At 32.3% G+C, this 26,170-nt stretch overlaps 1 protein-coding gene and 1 non-coding gene across 2 annotated transcripts in view; one reads left to right on the top strand and one right to left on the bottom strand.

The window, feature by feature from the left end:
* Smp_157060 (hypothetical protein) overlaps positions 1–26,170 on the bottom strand; it is a gene marked incomplete at both ends in the record, with an annotated part of 34,676 nt that overhangs the window by 4,025 nt on the left and 4,481 nt on the right. The window contains 2 exons of the mRNA XM_018789632.1: positions 3,224–3,434; positions 13,082–13,297. Coding sequence (XP_018655055.1) covers positions 3,224–3,434; positions 13,082–13,297 — 427 coding nt within the window. The remainder of the gene's footprint in view (positions 1–3,223; positions 3,435–13,081; positions 13,298–26,170) is intronic.
* Smp_tRNA_01398_Pseudo_TTG.1.1 lies at positions 19,235–19,306 on the top strand. Its single transcript has one exon. It is a non-coding gene (tRNA).

Genomic DNA, 26,170 nt, shown 5'->3' with positions numbered 1-26,170 from the left:
TCTTTTTCAAAAACAGTCTGTTTTCCTAACGTGACCTTATTCTATGAGTTAGCCTTTGTATTTGGATTTACTCTATACATATTCTTTAATACTAAGAAAGTTTATTATAAAATTTTAAATAATACCAGTTGGTAATAAAATATGATGAATATTTAAACATGAAACTTGGTAAACGAAATAGAAAAAATGTCAAATGAAGTATATTTTAATATACTACTCATTTTTAGTGAACTACAGAATACTGTTAACGTCAAACAACCGATATTAGCCGATAGATTTACTAATCAAATTGATAATTATAGTAAATAAGGTATTTCATAAGAACTCTTGAAAATTTAATGCAATAAGTCCCTTTGATAAATTTCAATAGTGTAATAAGATGAAGAAGATTATCAGAACTATATAATCCATTAAATAAATACATTTCAAACAATCTGATCACAAGTAACATACATTTTAAGAACACCTCTATATTAAAATACAAGATAAACTAGACTAGAAATGGAGGTTAAGAGGAGACATGGATAATAATGAAAATAGTGTGAAAACAATTTGAAACCTCATCACTCTGAATAATAAACTAGTATTTGTTGGATGCCAGCTTAGTAGTCTAGAGGTTAAACGTTCGCGCGCAAGATCGATAGGCCTTGGGTTCAAATCTTACGGACGGAATCGTGAATGCACACTGCTGAGAAGTCTCATGCTAGGACGAAACGGCCGAGGTAGGTTTAAAATGAGGACAAACTGTTTATGAATACACAAAGGTGTGAGATTTCGTATCGCTAAGGCTTCAATAAGCCTTGGTATAGGCGCTTTTACACTTTTATGCAACACCACAAAAGCTGAGTTAACATCAATCTATTGCCAAACACACAATAAAAACAGGCCATAAGATTGATCTTAACTCGGTTTTTGTGATGTTGTACAAATGTGTACTAGGGCGTAAAATAAGGTTTATTAAGGCCTTAGCCATACGAAAATTCAAACCTTCTTTGTGTTTTCAAAAACAGTTTCTTCTCACCTTAAACCCACTTTGGTAATATCAGCTTATTATTCAGAGTGATGAGGTAAGAAATGTTTTCAAATTATTTCTCCATTATGCTTGTCTCCTCTTACCCTTCATTTCTAGTCTAGTTAACCTTTTGTTTTTATATATAAATATTCTTAACATGTATATTACTTGTGATCGGATTGTTCAAAATATATTGCGCCAATATATCACATAATTCTGATAATCTTCGTCTTCTTATTACGCTATGGAAATTTATCAAAGGGACTAATTGCTTTGGACAACAATATCACAATTTTCACTTTCAACAAGTATTGAGAAGTAAGTATAATTCCGCATGAATATGTCAGTTCTATTAAAATTTATTCATGTTAACATTATCAAAGATGTTTGCTTCGTTCATCTAACCTCATTTCAAGTTGTGTTAATTTTCATTAGGTAAATAGTCTTATCAACATTTACATTATTCTACTTTATATAGGACTAAAATTTTTTAATCAATTTTTTTCTGAAAAATAGCTTATCATAGCAACAAGAAATGCATGTCACTTAGAAACAAAAGTAATTCACGTTAGATAAATTATTATTTGTAAAATTCTTTACCAGATATGAAAAGAAAACAAATCTCAGCATGAAAATGAATGTGACAGTTATTTAACGCTATAGACTATAATTTGATAAACTAGTCAAATAAATGATGTGAATTACGTTAGTAAATTTAATTTCTTTTAAACGGGAAACTATTTCTTAAATTGTAAGCAAAGATGGATAATGGCTAGCAGTGAAATCCAGGACGCGCGTTTTGTCCTACTTCGGACTTGTCAGCTGGATGTAAATGCATCTCAGAGTTGATGTTTACTCTGGGACTCAAACTCAGTACCTTTCGCTTCAAACGCCATCACGTTATTCACTCAGAGTGAACATCAACTCTGAGATGCAGGCACATCCATCTGGTGAGTCCCAAATAGGACGAGACGCGCATCCTGGATTCCACTGCTATCGAACTATCTATCTTTGATTACAAAAAGTCGGTAGGTTTAGAATATAACTTATGTTTCAGATTTAATGAAAGTATAGTCATCGATTGGATAGCTTCGTTATCAAATTTATATCAGATCCTTGTGGAATCCGAATCATACATTGTCGTGATTGTTGTGTTTTACAGCTAGTGAATAATGTTCCATAAAACTGTTTCATTTATATCAATGATTACAAAAACTATGTGCTCTATTCCTTAGCGCTCTCGACTAAAAGAAAAATATGGCCAACACATCATTTTTATTTTATTTAATGTCTGATTGTTAAAAAAAATCTCCATGAATCCCTGAATAAACATATTATAGTGAATAGGATCTCAACACATAAAATGCATTAAATTGTGGAGTTATTCAGATGACTGATACATTCAACCAACACTAGAGACTGGTCAAGACGACACTGGTTACTACGTTTTAACCGATTGGTATCTATCATAAGAACACACTAGAGTCTTTCAGAAAACAATTATCAAAATTTTGAATATTCAAAGTCATTTTGTTTTTAATTATTTGTTATAAATACTTTCAAGTTTTGTCAAATTATTCCTCACCTTTCTTATACTCATCCAGAGCACGGTTATCATTTGAAAATTTCATTTAATCTTATCATTTCCCTTTACTTAAACCCGCTTTTGACGTTTAAAATTTTCCATTACTTTGGTATGAAATCACCTTTTCTATTTTTTAAAAGCACACTTTATGAAACCGTTATAAATACAGTTGTATAACTTAGGTGACATTCGTCTTTTATTATTCCATATCACCTGTAACAGTTATAATTGTTACTGATAACAAATAAAGTTTCAGGTCAGACATACTATCACTTCAAGTAATCGTCTATAAATGTTTTTCCACGGTTGTTTATTCATTTGAAACAGTTTTAGGAAAATCTTTTGTCCACTTAGAAATGACAAAATAATGAGTATATCCGTACTTTATATCCTTTTAAGAAAATTTACTACGTGTTACGTAACAGAATATATTTATATTTATTTCGATTTCCTTCTAACGAATCCAGCAGCATTGAATGCGAGGTTTTAAATGGTAAACGTTTCAACTGATCTTGTATTGTCGGTTGATATGTTAAGCTCATCGGCTTCTGAACAAGCCGAAATATCAGTCATAAAAGATACCAGGAAGTATACAATGTTTAGTAGAAAACAAGGGTTCAACTTACATTCTATAAATTCATCATTGTATTCAGTTTCTCTAGTAAGATTTATTTGCATATTTACATTAAGAGTTAAAGTGTTTATAGAAAACGATGGAAACCATTGTTGTTGAGTAATTGAAGTTTCTTGACAGTTGACATTTGTCATTGGTCCATTTAGTTTATGTGTTAATTCACATATTAAATCACTTTGTAAATATAAAGGCCGATTATTTATCTACAAAATATAAATAATAAGACATGGATTACCATGTTTGTTGTAAGAATTATTGTAAACCCCCTTAATAATACTTGTTATTAGAAACAGCCAACTTGGTAACTTTACAAAGAAAACAAACTTTGAAAAACCATGAAATCATTTGACAGAGAATATCTATCAGAATGACAAAAATTAGATTCAAATATCAGCCATAAAAGAGTGCAAGAAGTATACACATATGCCAATAAGAGACTGACCAGTTGCAATCCTAAACATCAATGGGAAGATTCAAACAAACAATACTAACTGAATTTAAACTTCACCTCATTGCACAAGCAAATGGCTATCAGGACTCAGTAGCTAAGTGGTTAACGCGATGGCGTTTGAAGAGAACAGTACCGGGTCCGAGTCCCAGACTGAACATCAATTCTAAAGGTACGTCCAGCTGACGAGTCCGAAATAGGACGAAACGCGCGTCCTGGATTCCACTGCTAGCCACTATCTGTCTTTGCTTATAATCTATAATAATGGTTTGTATCTAACTTCTTATCCGAAATTGATGCATTTTTAAAGAGTTTTGAAACATGAAGATTTGAATTTTAAATCTTTACTTATACTTGCAAGTGTTTTAACACCTTTTTATCATTCTTGAAATGGATGCATAACATAGAAAGTTGTTCTGTTTTGAAATATCTGATTTGGTTGTTACTTTTAACAGAAACAATCCTAAAAACAACTGTTGATGATAATTAATTTTTTAACCATTAAAATTTCATAACAGCTGTTATTCTTCATACGTTATAAACAATAAATTGGCCCTCGCACTATTGATATATCTAGCAAATCAACAAATTTTTCTTATATAGTTGAAATCATGAGTCAATTAAAGCTAGACCACCAAGGAAAACCTGGAAGCACTGGACGGCCGTTTCGTCTCCTTGTGGGACTCCTCAGAAGTGCGCATCCACGATCCTGCCTATCGAGATTCAGACCCAGGACCTATCAGTCTCGCGCGCGAGCGCTTAATCTCTAGACCACTGAAAGGGCTTCCGACGGTGTTAATGTCTAACTTCAACCGATCGACGAAGTTGAGCAACCATTCACCAATATCTTCAGTTAGTTGATGTCTCACAACAGACCTGGTTGAACTCCACAATACATTTATAATTAATCATACTAGTAAAAAATCTTATTTGTTTTAAAAATTATAAACTTACTGTGAACTGTTGATCATTTAGTTTTGAATTATCTCTTATGAAAAATGGTTGATATTCATCATTACAGAACATTGAATTTCGTTTCTTGATCATAGTCACCGTATGTGAATTGACAGTTTTAGGAACATATTCTGTTTGACATGAACCTAAGTGATCTATCTAATAAAAACAGTTGATTATACATGAGTATATATTTCTATGAGAACTGTAATTAAAAATAATGATTTAAATATTTTTGAATATTATTCTACTAGTAAATGACTTCAAACAACCATGAAGCGAATAGATTATCTTTATTTATCAATAAAGGAACTATATTGTCTTTAAATTCACTTGGTATTGTTTGATTGAATCTTCCCATTGACGTTTAGGACTGCAATTGATCAGTCTCTTGTGAATGAAGGTTATATCGAGGCATTACGCACAGTATGCAGATATGGCCAATAAGAGAATGACCAGTTGCAGTCCTAAACATCAATGGGAAGATTCAAACAAACAATACCAAGTGAATTTGAAACTTCACCCCATTGCACAAGCAAATGGCTATCATGACTCAGTAGCTAATTGGTTAACGCGATGGCGTTTGAAGCGAACAGTACTGGGTCCGAGTCCCAGACTGAACATCAACTCTAAAGGTACATCCAGCTGACGAGTCCCAAGTAGGACAGATTTGTGATAGATATTTTTTCTTCAAAAACACTTGGTAATTTTAAAACTGGTCAATAATTCCAATATTACCAAATATAAACACTTGTTCGCATGGGAGCATAGGACTGCTCAGTAGTAAACATTCACAATCCTGTCTCTACGGATCGAACCCGGACTCTTTATGCTTCATGGTGAGCACTGAGTCTTTAGAACACTGAGCCGGTATTCAGCAACTTACATTCCCAACGTCAATCGACTCACGATATCATGCAACTAACTTCGACCTCTGGTAGAGTTGGGCTTACATACTACTCAGGAACATCATACTGGGAAGAAAAAATTGTCTAGTGTTTTTTAGTTTCCAACGGTATTTCTAGTAATATTATTGAAAACTATAAAAATCAATAATCACTCCAAAAACAGCTACCATTAAACTTAAATGTATGTAATTTACAAAGAAATTTAGCTTTCGAACTACACGAATATACTTATTGATTAAGTCAATTTAGAAAATGACATAACTAAATAGATGTAGTTTCGTGAGACTTTTTTTAACAAAAGAGTATATATTTTAGCATTAAAAATAAACTGTTTATCTATTTTTGCATTTAGCATATCATTCTAACGAGAAATTAAAAAGGTACACACCAAATATAATAAAAATGTTAGGAAATTCTGTCCAAATTTATCTTCGTCGGTAACATTCATACACCCGAACAAACTTTCAAGATTATATAGATGGATACACGGAATCTAATAGCAAGTCTATAAGGTATATTATTAATTAAAACAGTCATGTAAGTATATCCGTATATTTTAAAACTATTTTCACAACATATTGAAAATATAGTTATCTAATTCCGTCTAGTTTTTAACTGAATCTTCACTTGGCATTAGCTACTAGTGAAAATTTTTCTCAACAATTATTTTTCTATACTCTCCTGTTTGCGAAAAAAAAAACTCTGTATCAAGGTAGTTGATACACTAGTTACCATAGAAAAATCACACTACTTCCTTTATTTATTCAAATACACATTTATGCTTTGTCCAATGTTCAGTAAAACTCGACATTTAAGTTCTAACTGTGAAACTGAAAAATCAACCATCATCAAAGTGTTCAAGATACTTCCACTCACGTTACATCGGGTGATATCCTTGGTCAGTAACTGTTTTTTTAGGAAAGGATGCTTCGAATGGACTGAAAGTTCGCTGCCTAGATAGCTAGATGATATCATATAATAGAATTTCTTGTTTTTTATTTGTATTTTTCCCTTGAAAATTTGTTTGTATCACTTGTGGGAGACTTACATATTTCTAAAACCAATATTTCAGTGCCATCAGTCAAATTTTAAAAAACAATCACTATGTTGAAACTATGTATGTATTTACCTCGTAAGACGAAGCATATTTTATTACTCAAATTTAAGGAAAACTGGTGTGAAATAAAATTAGGTCTTTCAAGATGAATCGTTTTAGTCTGTGATGGAAGATATCATGCGTCCAAAATGACAACTTAAAATAGCCCACAAAATAATGTAAATAACTATTAACTGAACGAGATTATTTTATTCTAGCAAGATGAATGATTGCTTTTGTGTACAACCACGCCTGGCGACAAGAGATGTAAAGCGTTGTACTTAGATTTCGTACTAGTTCACATTTGTCTGTAAGGTCAGTCTACGATCTCAAAGAAATTGGTTCTCCCAATAAAATTCAAATCTACACGAACCGTTGTCACAATCATTCGCGATTCCACCGAAATTATCGAATCACAATTCACCTTTTGTAGAGGAAAATTACACAATTCAGTCAGTTGCTGAATAACTATTTGACAGAAATAAAACTGAATAACATTCAGTGATAAGTAATTACAAATATTTTCTTTATGCTAATACAGTATTCTTCTGTGTTGGCAGTTCAAACGATGAGTAATAAACACCCAATGTGTACAAAATGAGCAAAATCAAATGATAGTTCTGTGACTAACTTGCGCCATCTGAATTTATTATGAATAAGCTGTGATTATTTTAGATTAATCTCATTCAATACTACATCTCCTTCCAAGTTTAGTTGTAGGAATGCTGCCCTTGCCTTTGCATTAGTATCAGATGCTCTTTGCTCGTTGATGATGCTGTTCAGGTACGTGAAACTCCCCACCTCTTCCACAGCTCCTGAATTGATTGGTTTTTTTAATGTGTTGTATTTGCGGATGTTGCTTTTCCTCTTGTGTATGTAGAGACTGTTGCTGCACAGGTTGTCTTCATCTGCATTTGATCTTGCGTATGGAATAGAAGAACTAGACCATCTGTGAAGTTCAAGTCGTCCAACTGTATGCAACCTGTTCATTGTATTCCGTACTTACCCTCATATGTGAAGGTCTTCATAATTCAGTCTACCACCAGAACAAAGAGAAACAGCAAGAGTAGGTAGCCTTGTCTAACTTCAGTCCTTTCTTGAAATGCGTCTGTCAGCTGTCTTCCATCCACGACTTAGCAGTGTTGTCCGACGTATGAATTCTACGTAATGTTGACAATTTTCTCAGGTACACCATAGTGTTGAAGAAGGCTCAATAATGTTCTCTTATACACACTCTGAAACGCTTTCTCATGGTCAACGAAGTTGATGTGTGCACACGATCCTTACGGAATACGTTCTGTTGATCTCCACGTTGAACATCCACTAAATCTTTCATCCGGTTCAGAAAAACTGTTGAAAACCTTTCATAGTACTAATAGTAGTGTAATGTCTCTGTAGTTTTCACATTTTCTCAGCTCTCCTTTTTTGATACCTTGATGAGGTATCCTTCCTTCTAGCCTATCGATACTTGTCCCTTCTCCCAAATCTTCCTGAATAGAACGTGGAGCATGTTCGCAGTTACTTCTTTACCTAACTTCAATACTTCAACTGATATATTGTCAGGTCCTGCTGCTTTCCCACTCTTGAGTTGTCTGATGCCCCTGCTTATTTCTTCGATCTTTGGTAGAGTTACATCCATATAGAGGTCTGTGTGTGCTGCTTCGATGTCAAGTGGATTTGTTCGATGATTTTATTCTTAATTGGTGTCATCTACAAATTTAAGGTGTACTGTTTATTAGGTTGAATGCACATATCACAGATTACTTACTTTCTAAAAACCATTATTTAAAGTTTTCCTATATTATTATTTAGTTGGATTATAGTAATTCCTGTTAAAGTTTTCCCAACAATCAATCATACTCTTATCAAGTGATGAAATCGGTTATTTTTTATATATATACAAATCATTGTTTAACTTCCAAATTAAACTATTTGTATTTATTCAGTAGGTAACAAAACAAAAACTTTTTTTCAACCTTATCATTCATCAGAAAGGCGATGTCCCTATGGATTAAATTGATATTGTTTTTTAGAAAAATATACTCTACCATAAATAAGCTCATTATCTCTAAGCACACATACTTTATTCAGAGTAATAAGAAGGTTAACGGTACTATAGAGTATGAATAAAAACAATCACTGTAAATCAATAGATATTTTATGAAGTAAATGTCAGTTGTTTTTTTTTCCGAAGTCATCAGGCATATCAGCCAACGTCATCAATTACGCGTACCGCTTTATCTGATATTCAAAATGAAAGTTACGCTACAATAATAACAAATAAAATAAAATTTAATAATTCATGAAATACTTTTGGAAGAAGACTAAAAAAACAGAACTTGTATACCCCATATGACTTCATTATAATATGCTGAAACTAAATATGTTTATTCCCTGAAGAAGGGGCTTACACTGAGTCACGAAACGTCAGAAAATCTAATTTTTCTACTAATTGGGATATTACAAATACTTTATTTATTTATAAATATGTTACAGTTTGAACGACAAACTAATAAACCTGTTGTTGAGTTTTCTATCTTAAAATTAAATGATTTTTTTGGAATACATATTTGTTATAACCCGAAAAAACCCAAAGTAGGATGAATTATAAGTTTCTAATTCATTATAAAAAATAAAAATTTCTTGTCAACTTCTTTCAGCAGCAGTAGGTCTCAATATGAACAAAGGGGAAAGCAACACTCTCAGATACAATACAGGATGCACCAATCGAATTACACCTGACGGAGAAGCTTCGGAGGATGTGAAAACCTTTACATATCTGGGCAGCATCATCGATGAACACGGTGGGTCTGATGCAGATGTGAGGGCGAGGGTAGGAAAAGCAAGAGCAGCATATTTACAAATGAAGAACATCTGCAACTCAAAACAATTGTCAATCAACACCAAGATCAGAATTTTCAATACAAATGTCAAGACAGTTCTATTGTATGGTGCGGAGACGTGGAGAACTACGAAAGCCATCATTCATAAAATACAGGTGTGTATTAACAGTTGTCTACTCAAAATACTTCGGATCCGTTGGTCAGACACTATCAGCAACAAGTTACTGTGGGAGAGAACAAACCAGATTCCAGCGGAGGAAGAAATCAGGGAGAAGCTCTGGAAGTGGATAGGACACATATTGAGGAAAGCAGTCAAATGCGTCACAAGACAAGCCCTCACATGGAATCCTGAAGGTCAAAGGAGAAGAGGAAGACCAAAGAACACATTACGTCGAGAAATGGAGACAGACATGAGAAGAATGAACAAAAATTGGATAGAACTAGAAAGGAAGGCCCAGGACCGAGTGGGTTGGAGAATGCTGGTCGGCAGTCTATGCTCCATCGGAAGTAACAGGCGTAAGTAAGTAAGTAAGTAGTCAACTTCTTTGAATTTATAACATGGGACATTTTCAGATTAATCAAATGTTTTGGTTGCATTCTATTTTTAATGCTTTTTTCAAAAAAATAATATTATAGGTTGAATGATTGTATCTGTTACTACCATAGTAACATACTAATTAAATAATAAATTTTATCTATTCAATTCAACTTAAAGTATTTAATCAAATATAATACAGTTTAAATAGTAAATTCGATTGGGAATGTATACAACAATTTACTTAATATTTATGATTGTTTAATTACCGGAAGAAATGAAATACATTTTATTATCAATGAATGTCATAAAATTTATTCACAATCGTTAGTGATCAATAAAAATAAGCTGGAATATAAAGAAATAATAGAAAAAAGTGACAAATGCTACGAGTAATTATTATCAGTGATAAATTATAATATTCTATGCAATTTTGAATGTTACTGGGGTTACTGTAATTAATTAATTAATTAAATTTCTAATAGTTCAGATCATGAGTCAATTGAAGCTAGACCACTATGAAAAACCTGGAAGCACTGGACGGCCTTTTCATCCTATTGCTGAACTCCTCAAAAGTGTGCATCCACGATCCTGCCTCGCGAAATTAAAACCTAGGACCTATCAGACTCGCACGCGGACGCCTGACCTCTAGACCACTGAGCCGGCTTCTAACGGTGTTAATGTCTAACTTCAACCAATCCACAATATTGAGTGACCGTCCTCTATTTTCTTCGGTGAGCTGCTGCCTCACATTTGACACTGTTGAGTTCCACTGGTCACGGCTTCTCACTCGAACTCCTAGACGCCGTGACCAATGGCGTTCAACCGTGCCTGTCGTAGAGGCAGTTAGTCAATGAAGACAATGGTAGACGGTGGCACAATTTTGTGGATTGGTTGAAGTTAGACAATAATACCAGTGAATGTCGGTTCAGTGGTCTAGATATTAGGCGCTTGCTCGATAGACCGATATGTCCTGGGTTCAAACCTCGTGAGGCGAGATCATGGATGCACACTTCTGAGGAGTCCCACAATAGGACGAAACGGCTGCTCAGTGCTTCCAGATTTTCTATGGTGGTCTAGCTTTAATTGACTCATGATATCAACTAGTAAAATTAATAAAATTTCATTCGTGTTAATAAAATCTTAGAAAAATTGTTTTAATTAAATCATAGTTAATAATAATTTTTTAAAATAATAATTAAATTTTAATAAATTTTTGAAAATTTTAAAAATTAATTATGTCAAAATATGATAATGAATTAATTCTCTTGATAAAAATATTTTTTCTTTTAATAATTGAACATTGAAACAATTGAATTTTTTTTTTGAAAATATTTTAAGTGTTTTGTTGTTTTTGTTTTTGTTTGTTTTCTTTATTCAATAAAGAAAAAGTTAATTATTGGCTATTGGTATAGCGGAGTTTGTAGCAGAACTTTTGTAAACAATTATTTTATTCCTTTCATTTTTATATTTTTGTATTTTATTTATTCTCTATATTCGTCTCTTGATTTTTATATAACTACTATATTACTGACCATTTATTAAAATATTTTATTAGTTCCTTGTTCTACTTTTATATATTATGCAACGTAGCAACAGCTTGATTTTCGAATAATAACTTTGATTAGTATTAATCCTCTTTCTTTCAATTAATTAATGTTAGTTTATAAATCGATATGTCATTACATAATTATTACGTAACGTATGTACTCGAAGAGTGTTATTTCATTATTGTAAATTATTGTTTTGTTTTGAACCTAATGTTCATGTACTAAATATTTATATTTTTTAGTAAAACATAGAAACAGTATTAAACTAATAGAACATTGTATTTTTAATGAATAGCAAATTATGATATAGATCATATAATCAATATAAATAAAGAAGAGCTTAGTATTAATAATGATGGATATAAAGTCAAAAAAGAAAGCTAAACAATTTATATCCACTTATCATCCTTTTAAAGACGTTTCAAATTGTTTCTTGGATGTCAAATATGATAACCAGTTTAAGTCAAGAACTCTAATCATTGTATTCATTAATCACTTATCATATGATTATCTTATATCTAATCAGAGAGGTTTTAGAATTGTTTTACAAATCGATATATGCAAGTCTTTACAATTAAAAAACTTTGATAATTATTTTAGAATGTTTAAATTCTGTTTCTATTTGATCATATGATATTTATTGCTTATATAAATGCTACTGCTGTGGTGAACGAAAACACAGATGAGGACAACCAAAACGCATTTCAATACAACATTACAAAATCTCTTAGTAACATATGAGAACCATACAGTAATTGCTTCATTTGTAAAACATCCATCAATTGTCTCAGATTTTGTTGTTCCTTCGTTTCCATACCAATCACTCTCTGTTGTCGTTCTCTTCTCCTCAATTTACTCAACGTTCTACTATCAGTCATTCCACTTCTGATTGGTGATAAATACCACTTATGTCTGTCGACATCAAAAACACACCACACTAATACTACTAAGTATACTGTTGTTATTACTAATAAAACTGTAATCAATCCATCAAACTAAACTTCGCTTTTATTAGTACTTCCTACACAATCCACACTAGCATTACTATTATATCACGAATTACGTAAATGACGGTGAAGTTATTTTCATGTATTTTCTTTTAAATTAATAGGCAAACTATAGTCAAATGTAATGAGTATTTAATGAATATGTATAGATATACATTCATAATGAAAATCTTTTTCCTCTTTTAAACCTACAACTGTCATTAGCTCGTTTACATGTTCATTTGCAAAGTTTACTTTCATTGAGTTTCAAATATTATTCTATTTTTATTTTACTATAGTTCCTTGTAATATATTAGTATTTCTAATACTTTAGGTGCACATATATGTTAACTTGGGTTCATTCATCATATCCAGTTCGAATAATCAAAATTATATAATGACAACTTCAAATGAAGTGCGAACTTAAACTATTTGGGATTTTTTTAATTGACCGCCGTATCCAAATGAAGTTAATGCAATGAGATGTTTAACAATGTTTGTTTTATGCCTATTATATAGACCATACTTACTTCAACAGTGTAAAATTGTTGTCCATATGTTTGTGAAGACATTTGCAATTGAAATAATAAAGCTTTTTTGATTCTGACAGAAGATATTTCATCTTGCGATGAATATTCAAATGATAAAAGTCTGCCATTACTAAGACAGAATTTTATGGGATACTTTTCATGATACGATAAGTTTCCAGTTGTTTGAATTTCTCCAGGTTCTTCTACATGATGAAGCTGAAAAACGATTTATAATTATACATATAAAATAAATGATTATCATCATCAATAGAATAGAATGAATAAGTACAAACAAATAACGTTACAAGACGAAATAATGGTTCATTTCAAAATTTATCATTTCACTAAAATGTCAGTTCTGAAAAACTGTGTATATTATTGTTTCAGTAAAATGCCATCTTCCGATATAAATATCAACGTATATAAATTTGAAAAGGGGTGTTTATTGTTAGTTTTTAATAAGTATACTTTACGTGTAAAAATATTTTTTCATATACATATATATACACGACTTGGAGAACTACCTAAAATGATGGTCACTTCTACAGGAAACCGTCATTGTCTTAAAAAGTTGCCATGGCATCCAACATTTTAAAATAAAACTTTTTCGTGGCGTCAGTATAGAAAGTCATCAATTCAAATATAAACATAGTATGAAACAAAAACAAAATGCCTTTAGAAAAAGTAATACAGAAGAAATTAAATGATAAAGGGTTGAAAAAATGAATCAATAAAATGAGACTCACTAATTTGAAGGTGCTTTATCTCAATGGTATTTTGTAGAGTTCTAAGACTAAATAAAGATAGATTTTTTTGACAATTATTCAACTAATGGTTGCAGTGGTTCAAAACTGCTCTTTATTTCAAATGCTATTACAAACGCAATCATTGCCACGGTAACCAAGTGCTTGATGCCCCTAATCTCAACTTTTAGAGAAGTATTAAAAAAACACTTCGTGTTATTTCATTAACCAACAGTCTTGTTTCATCAACTCAAGTCAAAAGAAATCTGATATAATTTCACATTAAAGTCAATCAGAAATTTCTTCTGCCATCATAATATATTATCTCTTGTATCTGCATATATATTATTCAATAAAATTGAATGAAGTAAATCATGTACTTTAGTTTCAATAGTCATAACAAAAGAAACTTTGAAAACAACTAAAACGTTCTTACAGATTATTCATATCATTTTCTTCTGGAATGTTAGAAGCATTATAACTTAGTGAAGTAGTCAAATGCGTTGACAACTCCACTTATCTTGGAAGTCTGATCAGCCCTAATAGGTTGGTGTCTGACAAAATCTCAGCACGGATTCAAAATGCTCGTTTGGCTTTTGCCAACTTACGTCACCCATGGTGAAGACGAGATATCTGTCTATCAATTATTAAGGGACGAGTATACTGTGCAGCAGTTCGCTCTGTTCTACTTTACGGCTGTGAAACATGGCCATTAAGAGTAGAAGACACTCGCAAGTTACTAGTATTTGACCACAGATGCCTTAGAAATATTGCTCGCATTTGCAAGGGATCACCAGGTAAGTGATATTGAGGTTAGACACAGGGTATTAGGGAATGATGGTAAATTAGTTGATGAGGTAATGAATCTTCATCGACTGAGATGTTTGGGTCATGTGTTACGTATGCCTTAACACCGATTACCACGACGCGCAATGCTGACTAGTATTGGGGATGGTTGGAAGAGAGTTAAGGGTGGCCAAACTAAAACGTGGCATCAGTGCTTGAAGTCACTAACTTCTAGTCTGAGCCATGTTGGCAGATGCAGACTACTTGGTTCGGGTCTGTGTGACTATCGTAACCAATGGTTAGAGACTCTGGGTGACATGGCTCAGAATCGATCACAATGGCGTAGGTGTATACACTCCCTGTCTTCCCTTAAACCTTAAGATTGAAATTGCTTCATAACGTTCTTCTTTCCTATACTATACTCTTATATACAACCTATCTTTTATATACTACCACCACTAAATTAACTATTTCTATGAATCCGGTGTTCATCTTGTTGTGCTAACGAGATATGGCAACTTGGACCGATGCATAAATGTGCCTGGTCCTACGTTGTAGCTGACTGACTGACTGATTAGAGATAACTAATTCTACTGATCGGATCCATTTATTATATGTATAAACCAATCTATTCATTAAAGCCTTAAGAATTCAAAACAATTACAAAATGCAGTTTATACATTTAAGAAAAGAAAAATGTCTGTATACAATCACTTACAGATAATCTCATATCACAATTTGGTCCACTAATAATCTTTGCTAATCCTTCTATAATATAAATCTGATTATCTATTTTATTATTATTATTAATCTTTTCATTAGTGAGTCGATAGGAATTATATAGTTCATGAATAATTTTCCATTTATACATATATTGATAACCAATTTGGAAACGTGTTACAATGATTTCATTTGTATATAGATCTTGACAAAAAGAAAAACATATAGGTATGGGTGAATTAATTTTATCAATTAAAAATGATAATATTTATAAATAACTCGAATATACTACTTAAATATTGATCAACAGTAAAGAATCTTATGTTGTACACTATATTAAAAGAATAAGAAATTTTTCTAAAGGACAAGTTATATAAAGAGTTATTTCATAACTGTTCTTCGTGTAATATAACTATGTGATCTTAGATGAGTTTACCAATGGTTGCTTTTTTCTTAACGTACTTTCTATCGGTTAATATTATTAATAATTTTATATAGTTGAGATCATGAGTCAATTGAAGCTAGACCACCACTGAGAACATGGAAGCACTGGACGTCCGTTTCGTCCTATTGTGAGGCTCCTCAGCATTGGTTAAAGTTAGACACCAACACCGTTGGATGCCGGCTCAAAGGTCTATCGGTTAAGTGTTCAGGCGCGAGACTGGTAGGTCCTAGGTTCGAATCTCGTGAGGCGGGATCGTGGATGCTCACTGCTGATGAGTCCCACAATAGAACGACACGGCCGTCCAGTGCTTCCAGGTTTTCCATCTTGGTCTAGCTTCAATTGACTAATGATCTCAACTATATAAAAATACTAAAATCTCCACAAAACCCCCCTTCTGATAACATTATTAGTATCATGACAGTTGTTATAAAATTACTGGCACTGCTATTAACAATGGTTATCAATACAAAAATTAAATTGTCTTAGTCATCACTTTATTAACTGTTTACATTACTAATTAAACTATCTAAGATACCTTTTAGTCCCAGACTACATTTAATGAATGTCATTCCATTATTATCAATATTATTTTTATATTCATAAATGGCATAAATATGTGTTTTTGCATACATATTGTAAATGTCTTTTTAAGGCCCTCAAAGAGTCAATTAACTTCAGAATTGACGTTATATTGAATATTTCATTGAGTTCATTATAAATTCAAAAATCCTTAGGTTTACTTCAGTTCAAAAGTATATCAAAGTATCTATTATAAGCAAATATAAAAGTGTTTGTTTTTTTACTTTTGAATTAATAAATCATAATCCTAGAGCACAGTGGATCAGATGCAGATGTGAGGGCGAGGGTAGGAAAAGCAAGAGCAGCATATTTACAACTGAAGAACATCTGCAACTCAAAACAACTGAATGTCAACCAACACCAAACTCATAATTTCCAATACAAATGTCAATACAGTTCTATTGTATGGGGCGAAAACCTGGAAAACTGTGAAAGCCATCATCCAGAAAATGCAGATGTTTATTAACAGTTGTCTATGCAAGATACTTCAGTCCGTTGGCCAGATACTATCGGCAACAAACTATTGTGGGAGACAACAAACCAGATTTGATCCAGCGGAGCAAGAAATTAGGAAGAATCGCTGGAAGTGGATAGGACACACATTGGGGAAATCACTCAACTGCATCACAAGACAAGCCGTCACATGGAATCCTGAAGGCCAAAGGAGAAGAGGAAGACCAGAGTACACACTACGCCGAAAAGTGGAGACAGACATGAGAAGAATGAACAAAAATTGGATAGAACTAGAAGGGAAGGCTGAGAACAGAGTGGGTTGGAGAATGCTGGTCGGAGATCTATGTTCCATTGGGAGTAATAGGTGTAAGTAAGTAAGTAATGTTTCATTTGGTCAAATGTTTCACACCATTTGTCTTACAGTGAATCGTTTTGTATTTTTTTATATTTCACTTTTGGAATTCACGTTATTTCACCCGATCTAGTATAAAAAATAATGTCTTAAATGAAGTTTGTTTACATACATTTACCCCCCTCATCCGTTTTCATAAACTATAGAAGAAAAAAATTCATTTCTACCATACTTTTAAACAATCATATAATGAAAGTACCTCTAATGGTACTAGTTATATCACTAAAACCTTTATATAACTTATATGTTACTAGTAACTTATATTTAACTACATCGGGTCTTTTTTTCTGAACCTACTACTTAATATTAACCTGATTAACAATGAAAATCGAAAGAAGTTTACAATTCAGTTAATCAAATTTATCAAACATTTTTTAACATGTAAAAATGTATCACAATAATCAACAACAAAATAAAATCGTTTTAAAGTATTTACAGAGATGGTGGAGAAGATTTGTAGCTCAAATGGATGATTTCGATGAAGTTTTGATCCAAATCATCTAGCTCAGAGATTAAAACTCCATCAAAAGTAATTACAATATCATACAATTTATTTCAGAATGTCAATTATCATTAAACACTTTAAATAGTAACATTAAAAAGAATTTGAAATAATTTAAAATGGTTGCTATGGGCATAATATAGGTAGTCTTTAAAACTATGTTATTAAGTAACTAATAAGCTAAAATGATACTACAAAAGTAAAGTAAAGTAAATAGAACTGATTACAAAATAAGTACTACTTATTATTTACTTAGCAGTAATATATTTAAACAATTAATAATTAGCCTATATTGTTTCATTCTAATAATTAAATAGTATTTATGATAGATTCAAATAAGATCAAAGTAATAATCAAAATATAAAACGAATTATTGGCTAATTATTAAATAGTTTTATTTTTATCATTTCTAATGCATGAAAACTTCAAACGACCGCTGTTCATGTACAATCTTTTTTTCAAGAGAATGTTATTCTTGAATATTTGCATAAATTACATCAATTCATAGAAGATGTGCTGAAGAGTTTGTTTTATCTGTATACAAGTTATCACTTGAACATTGATGTGTGTCAGTATTTAAACAAACTTATTCGAAAACTTATAGAGATTATTATTTTATTTGAGAAATCGTTTATAGATAATATTCTGTTTGTCTAGTTTTAATTACTTCTGTTGTAAACGAGAACATAGGTGGGGATAAAAAAAATTGTAATTAAAAACAAGATTACAAAGTCTTTTTGTAAATTATAAGGATCACATATTCAATAGATCAATTGTAAACTTCTATCATTGGTCCTTCAAATTATACAAGATTCTTTGAAGTTATAATTACTTTCTATTTTCGTTTCTGATTTCTTCAAGTACACCTTCATAGCCTTCTGCCCACCCGATTTTTCACTTCTTAATGATGTTACATACTACTTATGTCAGTTGACATAAGTAGCATACACCACACTTCTAATATTTATTATGACCAATAATGTGGTTGTCCACAGTTTTGATGCCATAAAAATGGAAATAAATTCCAGTTATTATTATTCTTAGGTTTAATACTGCCTGGCATTCAACAACAAAGCCCATTTCAAATATCGAAGGACTCAGTTTAAACGCTATAGTCATAATTTTTCTAACTGTAAGATTGTGGTCTATGATAGTGGAAGATAACGAGGTTGTGTACTTTGGATATACAGTTTTCACAGTTTATTATCATACGTTTAAATTACTTTCAGTTTTGTTGATTTTGTATATCGTTATTTGATTACATTGTGAAGAGTTTGTGGAATTACCACCAAATACATATCAAATTTCTAACCTATCAAAATTATCAAACAACCAATTAAATTCACTCAGTAATGTTTGGTTGAATCTTCCCATTGATGGTTAGGACTGCAACTGGTCAGCCTCTTATTGGCCATATCTGCATACTGTGCGTATTGCCTCGATATTGTCTTAATTCACAAGCATTATAAGCAAGATGGATATTGGGCTAGCAGTTGAATCTGAGACGTGCGTTTCTTCCTAGCTAAGTGGATAACGCGATGGCGATTGAAGCGAAAGGTACTGAGTTCGAGTCCCAGAGTGAAAATCAACTCAGATGCAGGTACATCTAGCTGACGAGTCCCAAATAGGACGAAACGCGCGTCCTGGATTCCACTGCTAGCCACTATCCATCTTAGCTTATAATCAATTAAATTATTAACTGATGAAGTAAACTTAAAAATACTAAACAACTGCACATTATTTCTTGTTTATACATAATAGGCTGAAATGAAATCTTATTGTAATATCCTACTTTCGTTAGCTAATTTGCGTACTACACCTTATCTTCTTATAAACAATTATGTTCTGTGCGAAACTCACAGAATTTTGCTTTAAACAATTATTAATTACACAACTGATTGTGCCAAATATTTCCCAAACATTTATATCCTGTTTACTAAAGAAAAACATAACTTTTAGCTGAACAGTTTCTAAAATCAGTTCATTTGAGTTTATGACATTCATCAATATCATTTAGTCATTAGTTACATAAGCTTAAGAGGAAAAAAGAAAGGATTGTTTCACGATAAATATATACAATATCTTGTTCATTTAGTAGATTTTACTTCAGTATTAGATTTTGTTTTCAAATGACCTTAGACAATATAATGTGATTAGTTCCTTCTTTTGTTTTGTTTTTCTAAACTGGGTTAATTCTTCTACGGTTATATGTACATGATAAATAATTCATTTATTAAAAGAAAAAAAACACTAATTACATTGACATTAGTAGGTAGACGACAAGTTTAGTTAACTAACGTTTATAGTTTAGCAGAATAAAAATAAATGGTAGTTAGTTCATTATTTAGTTACTAGTTGTCTTTTAAATGCACTGACATGTAATATTGACCGTTTGTTTAGTTATTATTAGATATTTGTTTAGTTATTTAATTATCTATATTATGTTTAATGTACTTGTAAAAGATTTCATGAAAGTATGACATTATTATATTTGACAATTACTATGTTTTGTGAAACTAATTAAAAACAAAAATAGAATTTTTAATGACCAAAGATGGATAGTGGCTAGAAGTGGAATCAAGGACGCACGTTTCGTCCTATTTGGGACTCGTCAGCCACTATCCATCTTTGCCTATAATGCTTGTGAATTAAGGCTATATCGAGATAATACACACAGTATGCACATATGCCAATAAGAGACTGATCAACTACAGTCCTAAACATCATTGGGAAGATCCAAACAAACAATACTAAGAGAATTTTTTATGGTTTTTGAAAAGAATAATAATAAAATTTTTAGATTAGCTAATGGAATTAAATAAGTGTATTTGGTTAATGAGGAAAATTTGTACAAATTACTCCATTCTCAATTTTAAGACTTACAATGACTTTAACTAGACAATTACATAAAGAATTTCTCAATGTATATCTAATTTTAACTAGTATAAAAGTTCTCAGCAGTTTTTTTCACTTTCTGTGGAGGTTAGAGATGTTCACATCCAAAGATTCCTATAATAAGATGAAATAGCTATGTACTTACACTTAGGTTTTATGGTTTTCTAGGTAAAGTCAGTTCATGATTTAAATCTACAAAAGTACTTACATTAATCCGCATAGTAACAATCACACTGGTTGGTCATTAATTATACTCCACATAAAGACCTGAGACAGAAGGATGGTAAAATTTGATTGCAATTTTGTAAGTAGTTAACTTAAATTATCTATCATCAAACTTTAAAGGAACGTTTATAATCTTGAATAACATTAAGACTAGAGCACTCTACTAGTAAAGCCATTCTGAACAAAGTGAGGACAATACACATAAATCAATCAGTAAAAGTTCAATGTTTCATTACCTTAACTTCAGTCAGTGTGCAAACTTTATATTCTACCGCCTTTCGATTCCTAACTACTCTGCAGTTAATCATTTTCATTAGCAGATGTTATCTTCAAATATTGGGTTAACCAACCATGAACTAAGATGGCATGTCAAATCAATGTAATTCATATCTGTAATAGGATACTACCAAGAGTTCCTATATAACCAATAAAATTATCATTAATTATTTAATAAACAGTAAGTATAGAGTTTTTTATTGCTCAATTTTATTAATAGTCTACAAAACAAAAGAAAACATTTTTATTACTACTTTACAAGGATTCTAAAAATGAATGAAAATACACAAATTAATGGTTTATTTATGATAATTGTAACTTGTGAAGCATCTGGTAATCTTCACTTCCTCTTGATAAACCTTTATAAAATTGAAGTGGATATGATTTATCACAAGTAAATAAACAAATATTAATGAAAATGGATCAACCAATTTCTACAAATTACGTATGATGAAGCGTTCTAGAATGAGACTAGTCAATTTAATGAAATTAAAATTTGACACCCTAATAATATTTTACCTTGCGACTTAGTAAAAATCCATCACTTATGAAGTAGATTGACTGAGAGTGAGTTAGTTAGTTACTTAAGTAGAAAATTATATGAGAAACAAACGAAATCGTAGATTGATTGAATTTGAATAAATAGATAAAATGGTCATGCGAATGTTTGATACTTGCTACGAGGTCTCAGATTTGCTGTGGTGTAGGTTTGAGCAATCACATTTCTAAGGAGTCGAACTAAGACGAAATATTTGTTTAGCGCTAATTTGTATAGGATTGTTTGTTATATGATTATTTCTATTCAAAATATACAATAGTTTTCACAAACATCTTAGCTGCGCACCTATATTTATTAATACTGTAGTGAACGAGAACACAAATGGTGATAGCCAAATGCATTTGGATACAACATTACAGAATATCTTGGTAAAATCTGAGAACCATGAATTAAATACTTCATTTGCAAAATGTCAATCAATCGTCTCAGACTTCATTGTTCCTTCATTTCCGCACTATTCATTCTCTGTTCTCCTTCTCTTATCTTTGATCTTCATAACCTTCTGCCTCCAGACATTTCATCTTTGATTGATGTTACATACTACTTATATCTGTCGACATCACTAAGTATGGTTAAGAGATACAACTTGGCGAAGCTCTGATAAGTGAAGCCCATTGTATCCAAGCTGGACAGAAATGGTTAGATTCGGGACATGAAAAAGATAATGCTCCACACATACAGGAGGTTGCTCTGATGCTGTCCAAGGATGCACGTAAGCACTTATAGGATCAGAATCTTATAAATCCAGAATCACTAAAGCATTCCTCAAAACAAAGAAGGAGGGGATCACAACGAATGTTATCAAATGCTGTGCACCCACCAATGGTAGCAGTAAAGACGACAAAGATCTGTTATACGAGAGGCTGCAACCGGTCATAGGGAAGTGCTCAGGAAAGGATATGATCATCCTGATGGGATGAAACAGACATGGACTGAGCGAATAAAACGAAAATGCTAAGGGATTTGTAAATATATATGAATTCAACAAAATGGTGATAGGTAGCACAATATTCCCCCAAAACCGCTTATACAACGCCACATAGGTCTCACCGAATCTGATGAACGCGTAAAGGCGATGATTAGCAGAGCACGGGTCACATTACTACAGTTGAAAAACATATGGAACGCAAAACAACTGTCAACCAACATCAAAGTCACAATTTTCAATACGAACGTCAAGACAATTCTACAGTACAGAGCTAAAGCTTGGAGAACTACTACAACCATCATCAAAAAAGTACAAGTATTTATAAACAGTTGTCTACGCAAGATACTGAGTATCCGTTGACCGGATACCATCAAGTACAACCTACTGTGGGAGAAGACAAACCAGCTTCCATCTGAAGAAGAAATTTGGAAAACACGTTGAAAGTGGACAGGACACACGTTACAAAAATCATCGAACTGCATCACGATACAAGCCCTAACTTGGTATTATGAAGGGAAACAGAAAAGAAGAAGACCAAAATACACACTGAGTCCAGAATTGGAAGTAGACATGAAAAGTATTAACAGCAACTGGAAAGAACTCGAAAGGAGTATTTATTTAAAACACCAGACACTCCAAAAATACTAGAATAATTTAAAAGGCAAAGTACCAAAAGATTCACAATCAAATACCATTTACAAAATAAGATATTCAAACTATGATGCAATGCACATCAGACAGACCTCGAGAAGTGAAGGTTAGAACAAATAAATGTTGTAAGGATCCTGTCTGACCATTGAGAAACAAAATAAAACTCGTAAAACGTGCAAAATCCTCAGCTATATTTTTACACTCTACAGAATCCAGCCACAACATTTTATTTGACAATATTGAAGTCGTTTAGAAAAGATCACAACAGCAGCAGAAATACTTCACATAAAATGCCATTCCAATTGATTAAATAGAATTGAGGGGTTAGGACAAAATTTGATGTGACTGCAACAAGCTTCCCTCTTAAACGAACACCCTCAAGACAAATGTGATTAAGAAAGTTTCATCACATTGACAAACGCTGAATTTAGAACTCACACAGTTCTCAGATTTAACGACTAACATCTGGCTATTATCTTTATCTAGCCATTACCTAAAATGGGCAAAATCACTTCGTACAGAAGAATTTTGCTTAAGCAACATATATAAGCTGAGGTTTTGTGGATTCTAGTTTGTTGTTAAATGTGTTAGCCTTAGATAATAAAATTTGAGTTCAGGTACGTGAAACTCTCTACCTCTTCCACAGCTTCTCCAACAAGTGTAATTGGGTTGATGTTTTTGTGTAAACCCTTGTGTATATTGAGGCCTACTGATGCACAGGCTGCTGTTACACCGCTTATCTTGCCCTGCATTTGTTCATGTGTATGGGATAGAAGGGCCAGGTCATCTGGGAAGTCCAAATCGTCCAATCGCATCAAAGCTATCCATTGTATTTTGTGCCTTCCGTCAAATGTGAAGGTCTTCATAATCCAGTCGACCACCAGTGAAACAATATTATTCATAACTTTTACTTACATTTTGTTAAATGCGTTCATGTTTAGTGCTTAACCGGTAAATAGTCTCGTTTTATTTACTTTGAATGAATAAACTTCATTAAATATATACTGAGGACAATTTATTCACGTATTTACTATACTTTTAAATATATTCAATTCTAAACAGTTTTGTTTCCCAAAATAAATAATAATTCGTTTTATCCTCAAATTCAACAATTAACTATCTAGATTTTTATATGGTTTTGATTTAGGTAAAAATATTTCTTCTCATGTAGAATGACTAATTTATTGATGTACTTTTGGGGATATGATGAATTCATCATCACATGATGAATTCGATATTCCTTGAAAGGACTTATCTGCACTCTGAAATGATCTAGATATAGAAATTTCAGACAAATGTTAACAAATAACATTGGCATTAACTTGTAACCAGCCAGTATTTGACTACCGAAGTGTGGTGTTTGAATGAACCAAAGATTCCTTTGTATTGATAGCCGCTTGATTTTGAATTCCTAATATAATACATTCGTTCGTTTTTCATCTAATACTTCTTGATTAAATTGCGTTGTTCCTGGGATTAATAGTTTATACTACAATTCAAATACTCCTAATTATCACACGAAGTTTTGAGTTTCCTTGTTTCTTCTAGTTCAGCAATGATAGATCTTTCTAATATATATTCGAGTTAAACTGCGAGATTTCATATCTAAACTGATATAAATATTCTGTGACAATTTTGTAATCGTGATGGTGTCCTACAAAAGCTTTGTACAAGCTGATAATCACTTTGTTATTATGATGAACTATCTAAGTTTATGCATCTTAAATAACTTCTTTTAGAATTTTAAGTAGGTACAGAATTGTAATAGTTCAGTGTTTAACTTATTTAATTGTGAACGTCATCACGAGTGTAATTTGACTGATTTGGTAACTTCGAACAGACTGAAAGCCCTAATAATTTTATAGCTAGCCCGCCACGTAGAAGCCTCTACGAATGGGTTACAATAACTGCACGGACTTCAACCAGATAGTCTGAACCTACCTAGACGCCTCAGTTTAGTGGTCAGTGTCTTTATGAACTGGGATCATGTCTCAACCATCTCAGTCGATGAAGATTCACTATCTCATCAATAGATTGACTATTCTTATCTTATATGTTGGGTTTAACCTCATCATTGCTCACTCATTAATCCCGACATAAGCAAGCAATAATTCAAAGGCGTCTATTGAAAAATCCTAGTGTTGTACGAATAACCTTTGATTTTAAAAGAGACACTTTACAGCTGTAAAGTACAACATAATGAGCTACTGTTCCATATACTCATACTTCGTCCACACAGTAGCATTCTACCTACATCACGAGCGACTCAAACGTCCAAAAGCCAATTAAGCTGTCTGAATTTGTCTCCAGATTTCGTCAAAAATAAACCCTCAATGGCTACTAGAACTCCAAGGATAACCAAATTGACCAACTAACTTAAACATTTCCTTCTCGTCATAAGTTTATAAGTAAACACAGATGAGTCCTGGGGCGAAATTTTCACTTAAAGAGAGAGGGTTGCATCGCGAATATGCATACGTTGTTGTTTAAGGCGTTCGTAAAATTTCTTGCTTTATTAGCGTATTCACGAAATAGTACTGGGTTATCTGGAACATCGATATAATTTTAGTCAAACCCATTTCTCCATATTTGCCAAGAAAGAATCTTCGTCCTGTCCTGTAAATTGAGACATTCATTGGTCGAGACGGGTCAGACGGGATTACATCCAATTTCCAGATTCTAGCTGGGATCTCAGTCACTCTAAGTGCTAAAGCTGCACCACGATCCCTAAAGATATCTGGAGCTAGACCATCAGCACCCGCTGCTTCCCACCACCCTAAATCAGCTATAGCTTTTTCAGACACGCTAAGAGTTATGGAACGTGTCGATTTCTCGTTCACATTGCTACGAGATGTATTGTAGCTGGAGACCAATTAAAATGTTTTCCAATGTATTGAGCTCATTTTCCAAATCTC

Source organism: Schistosoma mansoni, chromosome W (assembly GCF_000237925.1).
Source record: "Schistosoma mansoni strain Puerto Rico chromosome W, complete genome".
Lineage (NCBI taxonomy): Eukaryota > Metazoa > Platyhelminthes > Trematoda > Strigeidida > Schistosomatidae > Schistosoma > Schistosoma mansoni.
This window is presented reverse-complemented; position numbering and strand designations above follow the sequence as displayed.